Consider the following 11,439-nt stretch of genomic DNA (forward strand, 5'->3'; position numbering starts at 1 on the left):
TGTTGTTTTAGTTTGATTGTGGGTGTGTGTGCAGAGTGGTTCTTTTAGTCTAATTGTGCTTTTCTGGATGGTGAGATGATATACCTTTTGCTTTGCTTTCAGAGGAAATATCTGAAGCATCAAGCCTTTGAAAATGAAGTCAATGGTCGCGCTGAGCAGGTGGATGGGGTCATCAACCTTGGGAATTCCCTGATTGAGCGCAGAGTGTGTGACGGGGATGAAGAGAACATGCAGGTAAAGTCTGTGCTTCGACAAGTTTGGCCTCCAGAGGCATGTGAAGAGAAATTCCCTGACCTTTCAGTATTTCATGGATAGAAATAGAACTGCCACACTATTCCCCTGGACTTCCAACTACGCTTCTGTCTTAGATGCGTCTGTTTAAGACATCTTTTCTGTCAATAACCTTTCATCATTCAGATACCAGTAACTGAACGTAACTCAGCACCTTGGTTTTCAAATGTTTTCCTTCACTTCACACCTGCTGTTTTACCAGAGTCACCATGACTACTTTGAAATATATGGCCTTCCAGTGTGACCATTTCACTTATGTGAAGACCCTCCCCCATTATCACTTCAAGTTCTCATAACACACATAAAATCATAACGAGTGCTCACTTTTTTGGAGCTAGGAGCAACTAGACAAGCTAAAGGAGAACTGGGATTATCTCCTAGAGAGAACCACTGACAAAGGACAGAAGCTCAACGAGGCCAGTCGGCAGCAAAGGTTCAACACAAGCATCCGGGACTTTGAGTTCTGGCTTTCAGAGGTAACTATACTTGCCAATAGTGGGAGCATAGGATTTAGTAAATCCTTGCTAAGTGATTTAAGTTTATATATCGATGGCTTTCTTGACTCTTCTTAGTAAACATCGGGGTGTAGATGCTCCATCTCCCTCTCCTGACATGTTTCCACTTAGCATCTCTCTATCCTCTTTCTCTGTCCCCAGGCAGAAGGCTTGCTGGCCATGAAGGATCAGGCCAGGGACTTAACTTCAGCAGGAAACCTACTTAAGAAGCATCAACTATTGGAAGCAGAGATGTTGGCACGAGAGGTAAGAAGTAGTGGAATTACATTCCTTTGTATAGGGTAGAAATGCTTCTGATCTCATATTTTAGGAAAATACTTGAGACTATAGCCTTGAGATTGCTGACCAGCAGTCATTTTAGCCAGGTCAACTTCAGGGGCTGCACAGCCATTGTGACAGCCATTTCTGATTACCACTGAAACATAGGCTCTAAGACTCTGGAAAGGGGATCCTGAAAGTTATCTTATTTATAATTATCTACATGCATAAACTTGCTACTTTATGAAACTATAAAATTGAGTTGGCCCTTGAAAGAAAAGAGAAGTTGGCATTATAAAAGAAAGAAAAAAATTAAGTCAGATGAGAGAATGCAGTAAGTTTGAAGCATATAGTAGATTCATCTGTAGGTCCTGTGGAAGATTCCAGTAGAAACCTAACATGGGACACTAACAAATTTCTGATAGTATTATTAATTCCATGTTAAATAATCATATAAAGTTAGTTTTACTCAGTAATAAAGATACATATTAAAAGATAAAAATTCCAAAGGTTTTCTGGGTTCAATGTGTCAGAACTTTGTAATATTTCCCTTTGCATACTTATTGGGCTGTGGTCATCACAAGAATAATACAAAGCAGAGTACCAATGGATTTGATCAGTTAGTTGGTAAGTGTCAAGTACAGTGCTGTGAAGTCAGTTGTGTGTAGGACAAAATATTATTCTAGTTGGTGAGAACTGGCAAACACTAGAGAACATAGAAAGAGGGTGGGTTACCCAGGAATAAATGTGATCTGGTAATATAGGCATGATGTCTATACTGCTGATGCACCTCTTATGAAACCATGTTTGTGTAAGACACTTAGTCATGTATATCAAAGTCAGTTTCTTCAACAGCAATCTATTGAAACTAGCCAAGGAAGGAGACCCACTACTGACTCAAGTCTGAGGTCTACGTAACACCATATACCTCCACTCACTAAATGCACTGGATTTTCTAGGACCCTCTCAAAGACCTGAATGACCTGGCTCAGGAGCTGATTTCCAGTGGGACTTTCAACATTGACCAGATAGAAGAGAAAATGAATGGTGTCAATGAGCGCTTTGAAAATGTCCAGAGCTTGGCAGCTGCACACCATGAGAAGCTGAAAGAGGCCTATGCCTTGTTCCAGTTCTTCCAAGACCTCGATGATGAGGAAGCCTGGATAGAGTACGTATCACCAGCTCACTGGGTAATTAACCAAACAGATTCAGTGCATGCTGAAGTCAATTTGTAATTGATTTTTATGTTGATAATACTTTTAAACCTCTGCCTCAGATGAAAGTATACATTGATTTCACTTCTTACCTTAAATGGATACAGGCAGGAAACCAAGTGCAGAAGGAGATAGGAAGGAACAGTTTCGCCCACATTCTGGGAATAAAATTCAAATACAAAACACATTTTTTTTAAAAAAAATAGTTCATTGAATTATATAGTACATGGAAAGCCGATCCTTTGCAACTAATGCAGAAGACCACAACATGGTTATTATTATTTTCTTTTTAATGATGTATTTGCTTTTATTTATGTGCATATGAATATGTCAGTGTATATGTGTCCTTACATGTGAGTGCCTATGGAGGCCCGCAGAAAACATAGAGTCTCCTAGAGCTAGAGTTGCAGATTGCTGTTGAGCCTCCTGATATGGGTGTTAGGAATCAAACTGCATCTTCTGCAGGAGAAGCAAGTGTTCATGAACACAAATCCACCTCTCCAGCCCCCAGTCATTACTCGTTCTATACTTGGTTGCATAATATGTGACTGTAGACAGTCCCACTATTTCTCATAGTTTCAGTGCTGACCCTGTCCTTTTAAATATGGCTGGGAAATTCTTAGCAAAGCAGGAGTTTTTGCCTGTTTCATAGGCACTTTGTTCTTTTTTTTTCCTCAAATGCCAGTCTTCAGATTCTTACAGGTAACACATAAGTTAGAAGGAAACATGTTTTATAAGGTGTCAAGTAGGACCTTTGAGTAGTCATAAAATACCATAACCTTTTGGTGTTCAAAAACTTCACGAAGTTTTTAATGCTAAAGATCAAGTGCAAGATTTTGTACTAGCTAGAGCAGTTTTATAACACTAAACTATATCCCCAGACATTGACATTTATATTAATACACAAAATAATGAAACTCATATAATTTCATACTGATCAAAAATGAAAACACTAATACATGTTCTAGAGTACTAATGGGAAGACTGTTACTGCTATATACATGCTGGACATTGGTATGTTATTTTCATTTTTGTTGGCATAAATCAAGTTTTCTAAAATTCTATTCCACTGCTTACCTTTTGGTTGTTGATTCCTCAATCAGTAAAGTGTTTGTTACTGTTATAAAACATCCTGACCTAAACAACTTGGGGAACAAAGGATTTATTTCAGCGTACAGTTCAACAGCAGTCTTTTACTGAGGGAAGACAGGGCAGGAACTGAAACAGATCAGAAACCTGGCTGTAGGAGCTGATGGCATAGACCATGGATGAGAGCAACTTACTGGCTTGTTCCTTTTGGCCCACAGTAAACTCAATTCTCCTACAACAATCAGCAATTAAGAAAATGCACCACAGACTTGCCCACAGGCCATTGCTTTGAAGGTATTTTCTCCATTGAATTTCCCTCTTCCCAATAACTCTAGTTTGTATCAAGTTGACATAAAGCTAGCCAGCACAGTCCCAGAGTTCATCAGAATCTATCAGTTGTCACCACGCATACACATAGAAATCTATTATTCTAGTTTCATCTCAGATATATCTAACCTCAGATTTTCCCACTTTCGTCCTGGGTCCCAGGGAGAAGTTGTTACGAGTGAGCTCCCAGGACTATGGGAGGGATCTTCAGAGTGTTCAGAACTTATTGAAGAAACACAAACGCCTAGAGGGGGAGCTGGTGGCACACGAACCTGCTGTCCAGGTAGGTATTGAATGAATGTCAGACCTAAAAGAACAGAAATTACCTAAAAGCAGTTTTCACACAATAGATAAATCGATATCATAAAATGCAAAATCAATGGCAAGACATAGCTATTCTTCATACAGTTCATGGCAATTCTTCTCATGCATATTTTGTGCCATCTGAATAGGAGGTTCCAAACATTTTTTCCTAGAAGGATTAATTCTAACATTGATGGACAGTCATTGAGAAATGATATGTGGGTTAAGATTACTGGAAAAGATAACTCTGGGTCTGATATGGCAGTGCAATCCCCTGTGATCATGAATAATTAATAGAGCAGAACAAAGGGGGTATCCAATTAGGTTTGGGGGATGTTTGTCAAAAGTATTTGGGAAAGCTTAGCATGCTAATTATTAGTATAGCTTTTTTTTCATATTCCCAGTCACCAGGGACCACCTCAAGTCCCCAGAGCTCATGAATAATCTGACATTAAGAAAGACTTACATCCTTTGCCATGGGTTATGACTGAATGAGAGGATGAGATTGTGGAATGATATAATTTGTTCTTCAGAATGTGCTGGATACGGCAGAAAGCCTGAGAGACAAGGCTGCTATAGGGAAAGAGGAGATCCAGGAGCGGCTGGCTCAGTTTGTCCAACACTGGGAAAAGCTCAAAGAGTTGGCGAAGACCCGGTGAGTTGGACAACAGAAATCTCACTGAGTCTCCTGCATTTGGAGCATTAAGCTGATGTTCGGGGGAGAATGCTTCTGTGTCATCTCAGCTTGGACTACAGTCCTTGACTATTTTTTCTAGCTCATTAATACCCCCTCAAAAACCAAGTTATTCATGAACCATTCTCCCAGTGGTCATAGACTGGCTGTTCTTTCTAGGGACTAAGAGGAAATATACCAGGACTGTAAAGGTGGCTCAGCAATTAAGAACACTTGATGCTCTTGAAAACAACATAAGTTCAGTTCCAAGTGCCCAGATTGGGGGGCCTGACAACCGCCTCTAATTCTAGTTCTAGGGTACCAGTGCCCTGTTCTGGCCTCCCCAGGCACCAGCATACACATGCAGGACATTCCTAGTGTCTTAGTTAGGATTTCTAGGGCTCTCATAAAACAAGACCAACATCAAATTGGAGTGGAAAGAGTTTATTTTGGCCTATATTACCACATCACAGTCCATTACTAAGAGAAGTCCAAACAGGAACTCAAACAAAGCAGGAAACTAGAGGCAGGACCTGATGTAGAGTCCATGGAGGAATGCTGCTTACTAGCTGTCTCCCCATTGCTTACTCAGCCTACTTTCTTACAGCATCTTGGACCATCCGCCCAGAGGTAGCACTCAGGCACAGAAACACACCAAGAAATTTAAAAAAAAAAAAAATATATATATATATATATATATATATATATATATACATATATGTATTTAAAGCAATTATTTCTTCTGGAATTGCAGTGTTCTCATCACATAGAGGGGAGGTGGGGCTTGATATAGGCAGCCACTGCCTCACTACAGAGACTACAAGCCTCGGGCTTTTGTTTGGGAAGGATTTCCTTCACTCCTCGATGTTTCAATGCGATTTCATGATAAACATTGAGGACACCACGGGTCTCTTCAGTGTCAGAGAAGATCAGCAACACTGACCAAGAGGCAAATAGAGTCCTGTCTTGCCAAGTTAAGCTGTGGCTGTCCTGAGAACCAGTGGTTTGCCAGGGTAGGATTACGCCACAACTTACCTGTTCATTTCTACTCTTGTCACACTAACCGCCTCATTTCAGAGGGGTGCACTTGGAGGAGTCTCTTGAGTATCTGCAGTTCATGGAGAATGCAGAGGAAGAGGAGGCATGGCTGGGGGAAAAGCATGCTCTGGTCAGTCGCGGGGATTCTGGAGACACACTGGCTGCTACTCAGGTAAAGGCAAGGCAGGATGGGTCAACTGCGTCACTGTTGTCGTTTTGATCTTTTCTTCAGAATGTGGTTGTTTTCATTCGTAAAATTAGATCCTGTATCATGGGTTAGATGGATGCTTCTGTTAATTTTAAGTATGAAAAAGCAAGATCAAGTCATAGCACCAGAAATGAAAACAGAATTCAAGCTTAACCCATGAGCTGTCTGAATCAAAGACATCATGGTGAAAGGCCTTTCCCCCTAGGTCTGAGTCCTTACCCCATCCTCCCAAGTAGCTGGAACTACCATCTCATCTCACTATTAGTTTTTCATTTCAAGACTGCCTTTGGCATTATGGTTCACATCTGTAATCCCAGCACTTGAGAGACTGAGACTGGAAATTATTATGAATTCAAGTCTGTCTTGGGCTCGACCGGCTGGTGTTTTGAAACACCAGCAACAACAAACTGAATATGGGACTATAGGTAGCAGAATCACTGTTTTAAAACAACAGCAAAAGAGTGAATGCGAAAGCATCTCCTGATGTTTGTAACTTTTGAAGAATCTTATTTTTCATCCAGCTCACTTTAGTCATTCATTCAGACTGCTGTATGTGAGAAGGTTCGTTCTTTTTATTCCCAAGCAGTTTTAAGGTAGGAAGGTACAACGGCGTAACCACTCACCTTGGTTGTTTATACTTCATGTCTATTTTGAAGAGTTATTTTAAATACACTTGAACATTCTTTTGTTCACATGTAAGTGAATATTTCTCTGGGACCAATACTCAGGTGCTGGATTGCAGGACTAAGCCTATGTTAGCACCTGTATATTTTTACAGTAACAGTAAATTAAGATCAGCTGTTTTCTAGCAGGTTAATCATTTAACACTCTTAGCACCAGTGCATAAGGAATGTAGTTTCTCCACATGCTTACCAAAACTGTGTGTTGTCATTCATTTTACTTTATCCCAGTCAGTGGATAATGATTTTTAATGTGCATTTCCTTAATGATAATTTTTTTTGCTTGACATCTACATAATTTTCACAGAAAACTGTGTGTTCACACCTTGCATCTATTTCTATATGGGTGATTTCCTTGTTTTGGTAATAGCATTTAGCATAAAGTATTACATCAATAAAAGTATACATGCACAAGGTACTATTGACAATGTTAGATACAATGTATATCGAAACTCTTATGTCCCTAGTTTGGTGGAAGCTTTAATGGATCTTCAGTAGTAGAACACTTCCCTTTCCTAGTCCCTGGTAACTGCCATCCTACTCTGATTCTGTGAACTTTCACCATCAAATTAAGTCATGCAAAATGTCTTTAAATAACTGGATTGTCTTTCTTGGCACAGCACCTCAAAGTCTATCTTCTGTCATTACTTATAAATATTTCTCTTTCATAATTTTACAAGGCTGAAATATTTCATCATATATATATATATATATATATATATATATATATATATATATATATATATGGTGTTATACTCTCTTCTCTATCTGCCTGCAGCCACCCAGGTAGTTTTCATAACTTTAGTGTTAAGATGAGCTCTGCACTAGACATAGGACTGCCAGTGTCTTGCCAGAACCATGGTGATATGCAGTAACTGTACTTCTGGGTCATATAGTAGTAGTACTTAAAATATCTAGAGTAATCTCAATAACCTTGCTCATAACAGTTTGATTTGCTAGGTTTACTTTCTGCCAACAGCATATCAAGGCTCCAATTTCTCCAGCACCTTGGAGATATGCATTGCCTTTTGCTTTTGTCAGTCACCGCCCTTCAAGGAACAAGGCAACAGATGGATACTCCACTGTGCTTTGCTTCCCATTTCTCCTCCTCAGTCACCATGAAGAGATATATCATACACCAGTGAGCTATGCACATCTTCATTGAAGATGTTTTATTCAGATCATTATCCTATTTCTAAATCAAACCTTTGGGCATTCTTTTCAAATGTTTATAACATTTATTCCTCTACTTATTTCAATAGAGAGTTAAACAAGTTCCCTGAATATTTGAAAATTATATCAGACAAGTGAATTGAGTATTTACCATTCTTCAGGCAACACTGAGCTTGGCTGACTGTTTCCTTGGATGTCCAGAGCTTTGAAATTTGATGTGGTCCCACTTCTCTAGTTGGGGTTCCTGTTGTCTGTGTTTTTATTGTCCAAGACAAATGTCTCAAAATTTTTCCTGTATGGTTCTCTAGCGGTGGGGGATATTTTCCATTATTATATTTAAGTCTTTAATCTATTTGACATGATTTAATTAAATACTATTTAAGATAATGAACTGATATAGTTCTTCTGCAAGGGTAGATACGTGATTTTAGCTACCATTTGTTGAAGAGACTATCCTTAACAGTGATATATTTTTCAGAATATTACAGACCAGTTGACTATATAGTAGTATATGTTTTTTATTTCTGGAACATCTATTCTGTTGTATGTATTTATGTCTTTGTGAATGCCAGTGTGATATCGTTTTATTACTATAGCTTTGTGACCTGCTTTTGAAATTATGAAGTGTGATCTCCAGTTTGGTTCACCTTGTTAGCCATGGTTTGACTATTCGTGGTTTTTCCCGGTATTAGAATTGATTTTCTTATTTCTGTAAAATATGTCATGAGAATTTTGATAAGAATCATGAGATCCTTTCATATAGTATGTATATTTAACAAGTTTCATTCTTCCAATCCAAAAGAAAGGGAAGTTGATTGATTTACTTGTTTGCAGTTGCGTTAGTGTTCTCTAAATTTCTGTGTAAATCTTTTCAATTTCCTTAGTTAAATTTATGGCTAAAAATTTCATTGTTTTTGATAAGATGGGACAGTTTTACTAATTTATTTTTCATGTCGCCTATTATTAATATATAAAAATGTAGTGTTTTCATGTGTTACATTCTATTCTGAATAAGTTTGTTGATTTCTTGATTTCTATGAAGTCTAAAGTTTTTAACATAGTATAACATTTGATTTTCAAACAGAGACTATTTTCTTTGATCCCTTCTTATTTAGACCATCTTTTTTCTTTTTGTTACTGAGTTTTATTGGCTGTGACTCCCAGAATTATGTTTGAACAAAAGTATCACAAATACACATTTTTATCTTTTTCCTTCTCTTAAAGGGAAGATTAAAAAAAAAAACAACTATTTGATACATTTCCTGTGTAGTTTCTGTATGCAGAATCTATTATGCTGAGGTAGGGCATTGTTTCTTGTGCCTTTTCTGCAGTGGTTGAGATCTGATGTGGTTCTTCTTTTCTTTTGTCCATGGACAGATCACATTTGCTAATCTGTTATGCTGATCCATATTGGCAGCTGACAATTAAATCCACTTAACCTCCTGTAAATACTCTTTCATTGCCCCATGGGTTAAATTACAGGCATTTTGAAGAAGACTCCAACTCTTTATCAAAAACATTGGCCTATCACTTCCTTTTATCTTTATGGTGTCTTCATATGACTCTGATAGATGAAATAAAGGTTTGCATTAAGATTTGAGGACATCCTGCCTTTTCCTTAACTCCTACCTTTAGGACCAGCTCTTAGATTCAGATGACCTTAATACTTAATATTGTCTCCAAGATAGAGTGTTTTTAGGAATTGGGTGTTGAGACATCCTTATAATTCACTCCTAATAATTTGATTCCAAAATAAAAAGAGAACAGTTCTTAGGGCCACACAAGATACAGAGAAGCAGTCACTCTTTCCAGCAAGATTACCCTGTTTGATAGAAAGGAAGGATGTGCACCCACATCGAGTCCACTAATTGGGCTGGTCCAACCCTGTTGAGTAACACATTGTGAGCTTACATGTGCATGGAGGTTGATGATTCTCGAACATTCTGGCCTTTGCTGATTTGATCATGCAGAGTTTGCTAAAGAAGCATGAAGCTTTGGAGAATGACTTTGCTGTGCACAAGAACCGGGTACAAGATGTTTGTGCACAAGGAGAAGACATTCTTAGTAAGGTGAGTTCAAGGGGATGGGGGGGAGTTGTGTCCTTTCCTGCAAGTGACTGGCCAAAGCACAGAAACAAGAACAGTGATGAAATTACCTATAGAAAGTCATAAAATAGAATTATATAGAGATTCTTTTGATACAGAATCCCACTGTATAGCTCTTGGATAACTTAGAACTTGCTGTGTGGACCAATTTGGCCTCAATCCCACAGAGCCCTGCTTGCCTCTACCCCACCTCTGTCCCCATCCCTCTGCCTCCAACCTTCCTCACACCTCCAGCTCAAGTGATGAGATTGAAAACATATTCCAGTATGCTCAGCCTACAATACAGAATTTTATTAACCCCTTCAAAGCAGAATTTAATTTTTTTCCCAGAAACCCATTACCCACTCAACTGGAAATTATTTTTTAAGTCCTATGTGCCCCACTATCATCTTTCATAAAAATAAGTTGGCCTTTTGACATTCTCTATAAATATTGAAACTAGTTTTAGTTATTGTATTACTTATGGTAGCCATTGCTGTGAAAAACACTATGACCAAAACCAACTTGATGAGGAAAGAGTTTATTTCATTATATGCTTCCAGTTAACAGCCTATTGATGAAGGAGTTCCAGGCAATAACTCAAGCAGGGCAGTAATCTGGAAGCAGAAACTGAAGTAGAAGCCATGGCAGAATACTGCTTACTGGCTTGCTCCCCATGGCTGGCTTAGCCTGTTATAATACCAGAACTGCTTGCCCAAGGATAGCACTACCTACAGTGATCTGGGCCCTTCCACACCAATCATCAATTTATAAAGTGGTCCCATAGACTTATCCATAGGTCAGTCTAGTGGTGGCATTTTCTCAATGCAAATTTCTTTGTCCTCATCAACTCTAGCTTATGCCAAGTTGATGTAAAATTACCGAGTGCATAAGAGCTTTAAATTCATTTTCTCATATACCTTGTGATGAGAGGGAGCAGAAAAGAACCTCTTTATAATTTGTGAATCTTTCTTTTGCATGCATTATCTCTACAAAATCTGATTGATCCCTAAATAGAGATGATTCTATGACGTTTAGAAGCTTCATAAGTAAAATCACACTTGAGAAAACAAATATGCCACAATTGTCCAAATTCTAGAATGAAAATAACGTTCTTGACCATACATAAAGAATGGAAGAGTTACCATAGACCTATGGGATAGTATTTATTGGTTTCGATAAGAGAATATCAAGTTTCTTAATGGTGCCAGGGAATCGCTTTTCCAGCTCCTCGGCATAGCTGACTAACTCCTCCTCTCAACCTTGGAATGACAGGAAGAAACTCAGAACAAGGATAAGATTTCAACCAAGATCCAAGTTCTGAATGAAAAGACAGCCTCTCTGGCCAAGGCATTAGCTGCTTGGAAGTCACAACTGGAAGATGTGCATGCCTTTCAGCAGTTTAACTGGAAGGCTGACGTGGTGGAATCCTGGATAGGTATGCGATGCAAGGGCTGCTCTAAGAGTCCCATTTGAAGTCTCTAGATTTTTCCTTTACATTTGGAAATGGGGTGAACTACTCATTTTTATTACTCCTGGGCACAGTCTTACACACACACACACACACACACACACACACACACACA

General features: G+C 38.7%; 1 protein-coding gene across 1 annotated transcript in view; it reads left to right on the forward strand.

The window, feature by feature from the left end:
• Spta1 (spectrin alpha, erythrocytic 1) overlaps positions 1-11,439 on the forward strand; it is a 68,553-nt gene that overhangs the window by 41,213 nt on the left and 15,901 nt on the right. The window contains exons 33-41 of the mRNA XM_021197549.2: positions 103-234; positions 630-767; positions 948-1,052; positions 2,024-2,232; positions 3,857-3,977; positions 4,531-4,652; positions 5,748-5,880; positions 9,740-9,838; positions 11,129-11,291. Of these exons, the coding sequence (XP_021053208.1) occupies positions 103-234; positions 630-767; positions 948-1,052; positions 2,024-2,232; positions 3,857-3,977; positions 4,531-4,652; positions 5,748-5,880; positions 9,740-9,838; positions 11,129-11,291 (1,222 nt within the window). The remainder of the gene's footprint in view (positions 1-102; positions 235-629; positions 768-947; positions 1,053-2,023; positions 2,233-3,856; positions 3,978-4,530; positions 4,653-5,747; positions 5,881-9,739; positions 9,839-11,128; positions 11,292-11,439) is intronic.

The sequence above is a fragment of the Mus pahari genome, chromosome 5, assembly GCF_900095145.1.
Source record: "Mus pahari chromosome 5, PAHARI_EIJ_v1.1, whole genome shotgun sequence".
Lineage (NCBI taxonomy): Eukaryota > Metazoa > Chordata > Mammalia > Rodentia > Muridae > Mus > Mus pahari.